General features: G+C 40.9%; 1 protein-coding gene across 10 annotated transcripts in view; it reads left to right on the top strand.

Annotated features, from left to right (window-relative positions):
• LOC105487096 (tenascin C) overlaps positions 1–13,865 on the top strand; it is a 98,500-nt gene that overhangs the window by 53,211 nt on the left and 31,424 nt on the right. For 2 of the 10 annotated variants that reach the window (XM_071078238.1, XM_071078239.1), the window contains exons 11-16: positions 116–388; positions 966–1,238; positions 1,844–2,116; positions 5,359–5,631; positions 7,925–8,197; positions 12,335–12,610. In XM_071078238.1, the coding sequence (XP_070934339.1) occupies positions 116–388; positions 966–1,238; positions 1,844–2,116; positions 5,359–5,631; positions 7,925–8,197; positions 12,335–12,610 (1,641 nt within the window). The remainder of the gene's footprint in view (positions 1–115; positions 389–965; positions 1,239–1,843; positions 2,117–5,358; positions 5,632–7,924; positions 8,198–12,334; positions 12,611–13,865) is intronic. The other 8 variants (XM_011750394.3, XM_011750396.2, XM_071078241.1 and 5 more) reach the window with 6 other exon arrangements.

Below are 13,865 nucleotides of genomic sequence, written 5' to 3'. Positions count from 1 at the left end.
GGCACTCGGACGGCAATGGCCTGTAGATGTGGCACTGGGCTTGCCATTCCCAGGTTCTCAGAAGCAAAACTTTCTGAGGAATACTTTAACTGACCCCATCTCTGTCATTATTCAGAACAAGCCCCTGAACTGGAAAACCTCACCGTGACTGAGGTTGGCTGGGATGGCCTCAGACTCAACTGGACCGCAGCTGACCAGGCCTATGAGCACTTTGTCATTCAAGTGCAAGAGGCCAACAAGGTGGAGGCAGCTCAGAACCTCACCGTGCCTGGCAACCTCCGGGCTATGGACATCCCGGGCCTCAAGGCTGCCACGCCTTATACAGTCTCCATCTATGGGGTGATCCAGGGCTATAGAACACCAGTGCTCTCTGCTGAGGCCTCCACAGGTATCTCTTTCCTTTCTATTTATAGCTTCTGTTTTTCCCAGCAGGAAACTGCCCGTGAATAATCAGACACGACTAGCTTTGGAATGGACTTGTTCTGCCACTAGTTATGTCTATGGGGTCTAACTGTGACACCAGGACATTATACTACAGAACCCCAAGGCAACTTTTAATGCTTCACTCCACATGAATGACACCCTTGGGAGTTGTACAGAGCTCAACCTGAGGGACTAAACACACAGCTCCCATGGAGAGGGTCTTTAGCTCCATAAACAGCCTCCCTCCTGTTAAAGGATGTTCAGGCTCTGTATATGAAAGGGAAAGAAAATCACAAAATTCTCTCATCTACTGAGGGTTAAGGCAATTCTTTAAGATTTAAAAAACAAACAAACAAAATATTTTCCAACACTTCCCTCTCTTTGCTCCATTTCTAAAATTTAAAGAGTTGCATGATGCATGTTTATCTAAAGAAAATCACATTTTTTCAGTAATATTATTATTCAGTTTATTCTTGCGTTAAAGATTCCCTGGCTCTTGTTGTGTGATTTGATGACTAAACTAGTTCTTTGTCCTTCTCCAGGGGAAACTCCCAATTTGGGAGAGGTCATGGTGTCCGAGGTGGGCTGGGATGCCCTCAAACTCAACTGGACTGTTCCGGAAGGGGCCTATGAGTACTTTTTCATTCAGGTGCAGGAGGCTGACACAGTAGAGGCAGCCCAGAACCACACGGTCCCAGGAGGACTGAGGTCCACGGACCTGCCTGGGCTCAAAGCAGCCACTCATTATACCATCACCATCCGCGGGGTCACTCAGGACTTCAGCACAACCCCCCTCTCTGTTGAAGTCTTGACAGGTATTCTAGATGAATTCACTAATTCACTTCCTCCCCTTTGTCTCCACTCAGGAGGAATCAAAGCACTTTCTTGCTTTAAACTGGGATCAGCTCCTACCACCTTGGGGAAATACCAGTGAATCATCTCTGCTTCTTCCTAAATGTCACATCCCTTATTTGGCTAAGTCCTAGTTGTAGCCCAGTTCTATCGAAAATTCCACCTACTCTTCTTTTAAAAAAGTGAGAGGTGACTTTTCTTTCAAAGTAAGTTTCAGTCAAATATCTAAAAAGTTGGAAAGCCCAACCTGTAAATGAAGAAAAAATAGCTCTGAGCTCATGAGCTCATTTTAAGAACACCAAAGGATTCCCCATAGCCCTATTTGTATGTCAAGAATAGAAATTGTGAACAATTCCTAAAACTACTTTTCATTCCCAAAAGCTGAATAGAAAAACCCTGGCTTTAGTGCCAACAATTTGAGTGTGCTCAACACCTGCTGTAAATCATGTGTCTATAATCAACACTAACCAGACAACTCATCCCAACCTTAGCCAAAATGCCATCTCACCTGAATCTCAGAGTGCAATTGCCTTTTTAAGTAACTCAGCAACTCTGTGTCCTTGTGCAGAGGAGGTTCCAGATATGGGAAACCTCACAGTGACCGAGGTTAGCTGGGATGCTCTCAGACTGAACTGGACCACGCCAGATGGAACCTATGACCAGTTTACCATTCAGGTCCAGGAGGCTGACCAGGTGGAAGAGGCTCACAATCTCACCGTTCCTGGCAGCCTGCGCTCCGTGGAAATCCCAGGCCTCAGGGCTGGCACTCCTTACACAATCACCCTGCACGGCGAGGTCAGGGGTCACAGCACTCGACCCCTTGCTTTAGAGGTCATCACAGGTATATGACCCTCCTCCCAGACTGGAGACGTGATAGGAGCCAGCATGTCATTGAAATAGAGAAAATTCCCCTGTGAGGCAGAATCCTACCTCAGTGTTGTTGACAGACAGAATGAATCTCTAACTCAGGAAGGTCTGTGTTGGAATTCTACCTCACTGACTAAATATTCTTGGGAATATATGTATGTATCTATATAGATACACATACATACACACACACAAATATATACTTACATATATAGTGTGTGTATATATATACTTATATATATAGTGTGTGTATATATATATACTTATATATCTAGTATATATATAATTTTTTTTTGAGTCAGGGTCTCATTCTTTTGCCCAGGCTAGAATGCAGTGGTGTGACCATGGCTCACCATAGCCTCAAATTCCTAGACTCAAGTGATTCTCCTGCCTCAGCCTCCACAGTAGCTGGGACCACAGGTGTGAGTCCCCACACTCAGCTGAGTTTTTTGTATTTTTTGTAGAAATGGAGTTTCACTGTGTTACCCAGGCTGGTCTCGAACTCCTGGGCTCAAGCAGTCTTCTCACTTTGGCCTCCCAATGTGCTGGGATTACAGGCATGAGCTAGCGTACCCTGCCTCTATTCTTGGGTATATTTCTTGACATCCCTGAGCCTCCTTTTTGTATCTTTAAATCAGCAATGACCCCTACTTCAGGAAACTGTCATGAGCAATAAATAAGCTAATGAATGTCAGTGCTTAGCAAAGTGCCCATCATGTAGTAAATATTGAATATCAAATAGCTAAATTTATCATATAGCAACAGAGTCATGATTTTTAAAATAGCACAAACATTAGGGCTGTGGCACAAAAATAAGATCAGAACTTTCTAGAAAAACCTTATCACTAGCCTCAGAGCCACCAACTAACACCCAACTGATAGGCAGATCTTTACATAATAACCTTTAGAAATGATGCAGTTAGCTTCTGATAAAACTATCTAAGACTCTCTCCTCAACAGATACAAAAAGTAGGGACATTTCCAAGAAAGGACAGCCACCTTTGACTTCAATGCTTTTCATTCAATTTGGGAAGGAAAAACAATTCCTCTCAATTTTCCACCAAAAATGTGCTGCTTGCTGGGTGCGGTGGCTCGTGCCTGTAATCCCAGCACTTTGGGAGGCTGAGATGGGCGGATCACGAGGTCAGGAGATTGAGACCATCCTGGCTAACACGGTGAAACCCCGTCTCTACTAAAAATATAAAAACTTAGCCGGGCATGGTGGCGGGCGCCTGTAGTCCCAGCTACTTGGGAGGTTGAGGCAGGAGAATGGCATGAACCCTGGAGGCGGAGGTTTCAGTGAGCCGAGATCGCGCCACTGCACTGTAGCCTGGGTGACAGAGCAAAACTCCATCTCAAAAAAAAAAAAAAAAAAAAAAAAAGGAAAAAAAAAATGTGCTGCTCCATCTGTTATAGAAAACTGTGCTGTACATGAGGTATCTAGAAATAGCTTCAAAAAGGGCTATGGGGAAAAGGGCCAACGTTTTGGTAATAGGGTTTCTGTGCTGACCCCTAAGCCCATGCCCCACTCTACATATCCTGCCTTTTGATAATGCAACCCAAATCACCCAATTCAAAAAAATTGTTTTCCTTGCTCTTATATAACAAATTAAACTTGGTGGTTGCTAGAAACTACACAAAATTCCAAAAATAAGGGGGCCAGGTTGTATTCCTGTGTTTCCTGGAATATCTTCAGATCAAACAAGAGCAAAAAGGGCCTTTGAGTCAGGTGTGGCCTGTGTGCAAGATGCTCATGATCTTCCTCTGTAGTCTGCAAACTTTTGTTTTTAGCAGTACAACTCCTTTTGCAAATGAAATCTTCCAAGGAACCCTACTATTTGACAGATAAGTGAACAGCTGTTCTTGGTGAGCCTGGAAGTAAGAGGGAGATACCGCCACCCATGTTCTCAACACAGTTCTTCTAGAAAAGCCCCAGATCTATGTGGAACACAGTTTGAAAATAACCCTTCTTAAAAGGAAGAGGTTGCTCAGACTCTCACAGTGCATTGAATCCTTGGACACCCAAGAACAAGTACCTATATCTTTCACCTTTTTTTGGTTGAAATGCCTGCAGATATTCTCCTCCCTAACTTCTAACCCATGGCCACTTCAGCCTTCAAAACAGTGGCTGAGAGATTGCATTTAACCCTCAGAAGCATCCCACAAAGCAATGGGATTTTCCATATCCTAAATCCAAACTTCCTAAATCACCAATAACAACTATGTTAAATTTCCTTTCTACATTGTAGAAGTACTAACAGTGGGTTCTGTTCTGCACCATTTACTGCGAAAAACATCCTCTCTTTTAATTAAAAGTAGGCACACTCATTTCACACAAACAGCTTTGCTCCGTGATACAGCCATTCTTCATTTAGACATAAAGTACAAGCAGAAAAAGGTGGAAGAAGAAACAAGCTGGGAACCCAGGACACAACTTTTGATCCCTGAAAGCTGATAAAAGACCAAAGAAAAAACATCATACTTGTTCACACCTGAGATAGCATACACTTTATCAACCCAGGCAGGCAGTCAGTGGCTAGTGATGAGATTATCTTTCTAATTACAAATAATGAAATAAAGCAGACATTTCTCCCCGACATGAGTAAGAAATTCCAAGGGAAAACACTCAAACAATAATTTATTTATTAAGCTGGCCACTAGCCATGTATCAGGTATGATACTAAGAAGTTGATAAATATTACCATTTAATCATCACACAATCCCATGAAACAGTACCATCAGCTCCATTTAAAGGTAAAGAGAGGGTGGTTCAGAGAGAAGCTGAGTGATATGCCCAAGATTACGCAGCCAGCAAACACTAGTGTTGGGATTCCAATCAAGGACCACCTGCCTCCAAAGTCTGAACTTATAGCTATGCCCATATCTCTTGCCCTAACCCACAATCCTACTTTTCCATGTGAACTTAAGCTGCTGGTAATACACGCTCCCTGTGGGTTGTGCATTGGTGCAGATGTCTTTGCCATCTCGAGGATAAACCATGCAGATATTCCCCTTTCTGACCATTTTCAACACCTGAAAACTACTGTGGCCAGAGAACCACAGTTCAAATTGCAAATGCTTAGAGACCAAGAATTAAAAAAAAAAAAAAAAAATTATCTTTCCCCTTTCTCTCTTTCCTAGAGTCAGGCTGTGGGATGTTTGGTTTCCTAATTTTTGGTTTACACAACTGACAAATACCTTTCTATCCTTCTTCAGAGGAGCTCCCACAGCTGGGAGATTTAGCCGTGTCTGAGGTTGGCTGGGATGGCCTCAGACTCAACTGGACCGCAGCTGACCAGGCCTATGAGCACTTTGTCATTCAGGTGCAGGAGGTCAACAAAGTGGAGGCAGCCCAGAACCTCACGGTGCCTGGCAGCCTCCGGGCTGTGGACATCCCGGGCCTCAAGGCTGCCACGCCTTATACAGTCTCCATCTATGGGGTGATCCGGGGCTATAGAACACCAGTACTCTCTGCTGAGGCTTCCACAGGTACTTCCTCTCCCTGTCAATGCTTTCTCCCCAAGGTTCTTTGCTTCCTCTCCAAGAGATCATGCGCGGAGTCAGCATCTCGCCATAACTGAATCCTTTCCATGTGCCTTTCAGTGGCCGGCTGTGCATGCTCAGAGACCTCCCTGTGGGCTATGCCTTTGTCCTCATGCCTTTGCCATGTGGATGGCGAATGATACAGGTGTTGCCGTTTCTGATCTCCAGCCCCTCAGCCTTTCATACTTTACCTGACTGATTCTACATCTTTTTTCAATGATGAATTTTTGTTTCAGGAATCAGCCTGATGGTTTTAATTCACTTATCCAGTGCTTGGATATAACTAAAAGCCTCCCTCCCTATATATGAGTTCTGGTGGAACACAGATTATTTACTTTAGAGAGTCTTTTACTAGTTGGAAACGGTGCTTTTCTATCTCTAAATCCCTCAAGGATATGGGTACTGTGGTTCTTGCATTTAAGAAATGTTTCTTTAAAGCGTAGCCAGTATAATAAGAGAACTGAATTACCCTCCTCCGGGCAATTCTCTCAGATACTGAGTCATTGTTAGAACATCAAATTAGCAAATAGCTAGACCAGAAGGAAAAAAAAAGAAATTACACAATTATGACTGGAGACTGTACCAAAAAGAAAGCCATTCATTAGCACAAGTACACACAGCAGCTTTTGGAACAAGGAATGTCCTGGGCTATGAATGTCAAAGAACTGATACCCTTTTTGCTGTTTTAATCAAGAGTTTCTCTCTGGAGTGTTGGCCTTTGGATGGCAAACTCCCAGCCCCAGACCCAGGAGGGTGCGTTATAGTTTACTCGTCACTCTACCCCTGTTACAAGGCTTCAGTGTTTCCTGGGAGCCTGCTAAAGTCAGCAGTCTTCCCCCAACACAGTTTTCCATTGCTCATCTTTATTATGTGATACCATGGGTTTGAAGTTCAGTAGAGACTATTGCTTCATTTTGCATATGACTGCCCCCCTTTTAAAATAATTATTAATGCATACCTGTACGTCCCAGTTGAATCTAGCAAGAGCATAGCTCTGCATTTTAACCTCAGTCATTTCACTAATTTTCACTGAGATAAAGAAATATAAAGCACAGGCAACCACTGCCAGGACAGTGACCCTGAAATGCCTAGAATTTGCAGCCGAGGCTACTCTGAAGGCACCCGGGCCTCCTTTTTCTTAGACCCATAAACCATCCCTTCCCAGAAGGCAAAGTAATCACCCACCACTTCTGATCTTTTCTGCAGATCTTGTGGCTTGGGTGTCCTCGGCATTTTTATGTGTGTGTGTTTTTCTTCTTAACAATAGCAACATTCTTGCCACTGATGAATTGGCCTATGGGCAGGAAGGTCCATCATCCCATCTGAACTGTATCTCAACAAATCTATTAGAAGGATCTCAGAGACCAGGAGCCTTCTTTCTTGCTAAAGAGACAGTACTAGCTTTTCAAACCCTGCTCCTACCTGCCCTCTGCATGTTTTATTCTTATGGCTGGGGAAAGCACTGGCAGGACCATCTTCAAACAAAATGTTATTTCTTCGCTGAAAGAGATGGCCTAAACTGCCTTGCCTTGGCTTAGCCCTCTTGGTTGGCAATGCAATACTAGCCTTTTTGGCCTGCATAGCAGCAGTTAAGAGAGGACAAGTTATTTTAACAGAATAGGAGAATGGTTGGCTGGTCCTTATCTAAAGCATGAAAAAAAATACCAAGAATTACACTGAGAAATTGGTAATTCCCATTAAGTCACAAAATCAGAAGCCTCAAGTTACCACCTTGGGAGGGTAATGGCATCAGAATTATTTAGCTCTCATTTGAATAGATGGGAGCTCCTTCAAAGCAAAGAATGTCTGTGGGGGGCATCCGAGTAATCTTAGTTTCCTTAATGAAATTCAAGAGACTGGAAGCTGTCAGGACTCATATCTTTTGACCAGTGGCCAGCAACCCTGAGGGAGGGCTCCCAGAGGCATATGTGACTAAGATGCAACAGTTCCTGATAAGATCATTCAGCACATCTTCTTGGCCAGGGCCTGATTATATGTGGCAACTGCATGTAGAGAAATCTAATTGCCATACCTTCCTTTCTCTAATTTTTCTTTTAACAAAACTGCTTTTTCTCTCTCTTTGGCACTAATTGGTAACATTGCTTCCTTCCATCATAGCCGTGAACTATCAGATCTCTCTACCCAGCAATGATTCCATTAACAACCTCAATCTTAAAACACAGCCACATAATTAACTCAAATTTATTTGTTTATTCTCCCCTACCCCTTCCTTTTTCAGCCAAAGAACCTGAAATTGGAAACTTAAATGTTTCTGACATAACTCCCGAGAGCTTCAGTCTCTCCTGGACAGCTACCGATGGGATCTTCGAGACCTTTACCATTGAAATTATTGATTCCAATAGGTTGCTGGAGATTGTGGAATATAATATCTCTGGTGCTGAACGAACTGCCCATATCTCAGGGCTACCCCCTAGTACTGATTTTATTGTCTACCTCTCTGGACTTGCTCCCAGCTTCCGGACCAAAACCATCAGTGCCACAGCCACAACAGGTATATGTGCATTCTCCCATTTCTAACACAGTCTTTCCAGTCTTCTTTGCAGGGTGAAGCCTCTCCTTCTCCTCGCCCATAGATGTACAAGCCACGGGGCACTAACTCTTCCATGGTGCTAGGCTGAAGTGCTGTTTAACATAACTCTTTTCCAACAGCAGCCCAAATAATGGATTGCCATAAAACCATGTGCCTGATTTATTGCTGACCAGGACGTTTACAGCATAAAATGTAGTTCTGTCTAGTTTGCCGTATGGAATCTAGAGAAAAGAATTCTAACCTCTGATAACTAAAAAGCTATATAATAAGAGCTGTTCTTGACTTTGAAAGATGTCTACCTCAGTCGAAGAGGTCTTATAAATTTTCTTTTGTATTATCTTAGTGTCTTTGTCTTCCTAGTCTCTTGGACCTCGCAATACCCAAATATACCAGTGATTTAATAATCATGTTGATGGGGTTCAGTATTTTTTTCCAATTGGGAAAGTAAAGAGAAACAGCAAAGATTGCTTATCAGATGAGTGCAGGAGGCAGCCATGCCATTCAGATCACCCCAGTTCCAACACCACCTCTAGAAGACCAGACCATGATGTCTTGCCCTCAGAATAGTGAATGATAAATGGCAAAAATAAAAGTAGAATAGTTGTGTTCAAACAAGGGACTTAGTTTAAAAAACAAAAGAATGAACTGCTCTCACTTTAAATTTGTGGTGTCTGTGAGATGTGCACTAAGTCAGATGCTCTTTGCCATTCAGTAAAAGAGAACCCTATGTGAATTTAGAAAGGGGAACCCCATACATTCAAAATAGCATTCTTAGCACAATTTAGACAGTGCCCTTTCTTGGGAGGTAAATGAAGAAATCACAAACTAGAAAAAAAGAAACAATATCTACAGAACAAACACAGGAGAAATGAAGAAATCACAAACTAGAAAAAAAAAAGAAGAAACAATATGTACAGAACAAACACAGGATAATTTTTCCTTATAGTTTACAAAAAGGGGACTCATAGTCTGGGAAATCCAAGAAAAGGATTGACATTGTAGCATCAAAACTGCCTGTCATTTAGGTCTCACCCATGGTTGAGAGAGCGTCTGTCCTCATTCTACATGAGGCTACAAATTATCATCAGGGTGGTCCACAGATAAGGCAGAGAGTCAACATTATCCAGTTCCTATCTCAGCCAGGTTCAAGGATAAAAAATCTTAGAGGAGAAAATTAGACAAACATATATGTTTGTTTCTCATGGCTCAAACTGATTTTCAACAAGGGACAAATTATTTTACCATTAACAAAGGGTAAAGTCTAAAACTTTATGGATTTAGTCTTAAGTGTTTTGATTTTGATTTTATAATGGTGTTTTAAATGGACACACTTTCTTTTTTTTTTTTTCTTGCTTTAGTAGCCGAACCACTTCTTAGCCACCTCACTGTCTCAAACATGACCTGGGGCAGTGTGTCCATCTCGTGGGAAGCTCAGGAGTCTGCCTTTGATAGCTTTCTTATAGAAGTTAGTAATTCCGATCACCCCCAGGAGACCATAGTGCTCTCTGTGCCTGGGGTGTCTCGCAGCTCTGTCATCACCAACCTCAAAGCTTCTTCTAATTACACTGCCCACCTTCATGGGCTGATTGGTGGGCAGCATGCTCAGACCCTGATGGTCCAAGCAACCACAGGTATTTCCTATTATGGCTTCTTCACTCTTCATTGAATTTCCTCTGAATAGCATTCCAAAAATCACCCGCTACCCACTTTTCATCCTCCTAGTTGCTCCCAATCCTTCTCAAATTTGATAGAGCCATCCAAATCAAAGGTTTAAGGCTTTAAAATAACTCTCATCCCAAATTAAAGAATTTCAGTGTCAAACCTCTTTTTCCTAAATATCCATTCACATCTGGAGTTGTTCTGTTTGTTTGTATAAAGTTAACCTGACTTGCTTTGGTTGAATTTCTAAACCATCCTTTCATCTGATCTTGAATAATCTTTTTCAATCCCACCCATTATCATCTGCTTGTGGTCTTTCTAATCAAAGTTTGCCTATGTCATGTTCAAAGAGGTATGTGCATGCCATTTCTGGTGCCTTGGTCAGAAAGATCTACACTCTCTTTCTCTCTAGCAGGATTTTTAAAAATAAGAGTGCCTTGAGCATGCTGAGAATAGACTCTGAATCACAACCCAAGAACTGCATGAGAGGACCCAGTGGTCTTATCTTGTTCTCAAGATTTTTGTCTGAAGACTACTCTTTTTTGACATGTACTTTGTCAAGCATGTTTTGCCACCCACTGATAGCTGTCACAAAGTCTCAGGCTCTTCTTTCAAGCCATCATCTTGTCTAAATCTTGGTGCATGTGATGAATATTCAGAGCATTAAATTTTGAAAATGTTTCTTTTTCCTGGAAGCAGCTAGCATGGCAATGAATCATTTCAGAAAGTTAAAAGTGGTGGGAGAAAAATGCCCCTCATTTTGCATGGAACACTGACCATACCCTAATTACCACTATCTTTCTCTGTTTTTTCTTGCATCTCATTTCTCAGCTTGGTTGCACCCGTTGAGAGACAGCTGAGGTAAAGCTGACCTCAAGAACCAGAGTCTTATTCTGCATGGTGAATCTGTTGGCATTGACAGTCTGTCTGGTAGCATGAGAAGAATTCCAGCATGCATCCTTAATTTGGGAGATGGTTTCTACAGCAAAATATAGGGAAATAACAGAGTTCCACTTGGAAGATTTTAGTCTTTTGTGTGGTTGAGGGAATTTGTCAAAGCTATAGCTGAAAATGATTGCATTGTTACCTTCTGAAACTAATTGATAAGGAGGAAATCCCATGTCAATGCTAATGGCTATATTCTGCTTCTGAACCAAATCCTTTTTGTTCTTAGAGATTTTATGACATCGAGTTATGCTGTACAATTGTGCAGTTAAAGTTTATCCAAATGAGCCCCTTCTTTCCTCCAGATTTTGGAGCTGAAGCAAAATAACTCCCAAGTCCTTGGAAGAAATATTGTGCCTTTTCCCAACCCTAAATCCTGATCTTAATATCTGAATCCTCCGGTACTGTTGCCTCTCTCTAAAATACAATCTGGGCCACACTTACTTTAAAATTAGTTTTATTTGATAAATGAACATTTAGGAAGCCAGCCCCATGAACATCTAGCCATATAGGCCCCTTAACATTAAATGAGTTGCTCTCAAAAATGAATGTCTAGACTTTAACAGAAAAGAGATATTTAACCTCAGAGAAACCATCTATCTGTCCAAATTATTCAATAAGTGAGTTTCCTGAACAGAAAATTCAATGCCTAACTTCAAGTTTTTCTTTCATCTTTGCATTCACCAGGAATTTTTAATGGAAGCCATCTTCACCTTTACAGTATTAAATGGTGAAATATAGATTTTCCTACAGTGCATATTAAGTACTGTAAAAATTTATCTTGTATGGATATTAGCCTTTAATTTGTGCAACCAATAGATACTAAAAAAGAATACTGAATAAGGAAACTCAAAGAAGCATTTTCTAAAACATGTTCAATGGAATACCAGCTCCTTGAGATGTTCAAAGAATATTCCTCAGTTAGGGTATGCATTGATCAATAAGTTTATGATTTATGGGCTAAACAAAATTAAATAGGTTTATTGACAGAACCAGCCTGTCAGAGCCTTCAAAATGCAAACTCACCTTGTGAATCTCTATGGTAAGACATAATATTCAGTGTTTGCCATGCATACTTAATCATAAAGCTGTCTTTTCTTGGAACATCTTACAGGGCTTGTGTCCCCATTACAAACTTTAGAAAATGTAGCCTTAATACCCTTCACATTATTCCAATCTACCACCCTAATGGCTTGTCTACTCTTCCTCATACATGACTAGCAAATGGTAGTGTCTATGCTTTAAAAGAACACAGATCTAAAAAATAAAATAAAAATAAAAATAAGAAAAAACACAAATCTATGCCTGCAGAGAAAGCAATATATTTTCTATCATCATATTCAATGCAGGTGTAGACACAGCCTAACATACTGTCTCTTCTGCATGTATTTGGAGATATTGATGCTTTCATGTTCTATGGCTACATTCTGGAAAAATCCACTGCTTCCTCTAATAATGTCTCTCTCTTTCTCTCTGCCTGTGTTCCTTCTTTAGAACCAGAGCTACAGTTGGGCACGCTAATCCTTAGCAATATTACTCCAAACAGCTTCAACATGTCGTGGACCACTCAAGCTGGGCTTTTTGCAAAGATTGTTATCAATGTGAGTGACACTCACTCACTGCATGAGTCCCAGCAATTCACAGTCTCAGGAGATGCAAAGCAAGCTCACGTCACAGGCTTGGTGGAGAACACTGGCTATGACGTCAGTGTGGCAGGGACCACCTGGGCTGGGGATCCCACCAGACCCCTCACTGCCTTTGTCATTACAGGTACTCAATCAGAGGTTCTAACACAGAGAGAAAAGGAGATAAGTCATCTTAAAGGAAAATTCAACAAAAATACAATCTTCACTCCAAATGTATACTCTTTTATTTTTAATTGACAAATAGTAATTGTATATATTTATGAAGATAGTGTGTTGTTTTGATATACCTATACATTGTGGATTGGTTAAATCAACCTAATTAATATATCAATCACCTCACCTACTTATTTATTTATTTATTGTGCTGTGAGAACATTTAAAATCTACTCTTTTAGGAATTTTGAAGTGTTCAATGCGTTATTATTAACTATGGCCAGTCACCGTGCTGTGCAGTAGATCACTAAAACTTATTCCTTCTGTCTAACTGAACTTTGCACTTATTGACCAACATCTCCCCTTTCTTCATCTCCCCAACCCCAGTCACTGGTAACCACCATTCTTCTCTGTGCTTCTATATGTTCAGTTTTCTTAGATTATACATATGAGATCATGCAGTATTTGTCTTTCTGTGCCTGGATTATTTCACTCTGTATAGTGCCCTCTGGGTTCATCCATGTTGTTGAAAATGACAGAATTTTCCTCTTTTTTTAAGGTTATAAAGTATTCCATTATATATATATATATACACATACACACACACACACACACGGAATGTATATATTTATATATAAATGTGATATATCTATATTACACATTTTCTTTATCCTTTCATCCATTGACAGACACAGGTTACATTACTCATGAGAGCCAAGATAATATATGTAAACTTCTAAGTAAAGAGAAAGCAGATACTATTATAAAGGAGAGGACTTTCACAGCTGCTTTTAGGAAGTGGAGACAACGTTCTCAAGAGTTGTATAAAGCTTTTAGGGTTTTTTGTGCCCAGTTTTATTGTCTGTTTTATCCATAGTTTAGAGATTCTGCCTAAAAAGTGACTCCTAAATTAGTAAAGGCCTGAGATTGAAATTCTGTTCATAAATCATGCTAGGTAAGGCAGTTCATATATGTGCCTCAAAAGTATAATCATCTTTTTCTTTAGAAAATAATTATTCTTAAAATTGACAATACAATAGATTGATGAAGGTTCAACTTCAGATGACAGATAAATTTCAAGTTTAATTAAGCCCTACCCATTCATTCAACTTGACTTCTTGAACATTTGCCAGTGTTCAATTTGGCAAATGCTTCCAAATGGTGGCAGCACAAACTTCAGTGGCAAAGTCTGCACATGGTGTCAGTTTACTAAGTCTCTAGCCCAA

Source organism: Macaca nemestrina, chromosome 14 (genome assembly GCF_043159975.1).
Source record: "Macaca nemestrina isolate mMacNem1 chromosome 14, mMacNem.hap1, whole genome shotgun sequence".
NCBI classification, from domain to species: Eukaryota; Metazoa; Chordata; class Mammalia; order Primates; family Cercopithecidae; genus Macaca; species Macaca nemestrina.
This window is presented reverse-complemented; position numbering and strand designations above follow the sequence as displayed.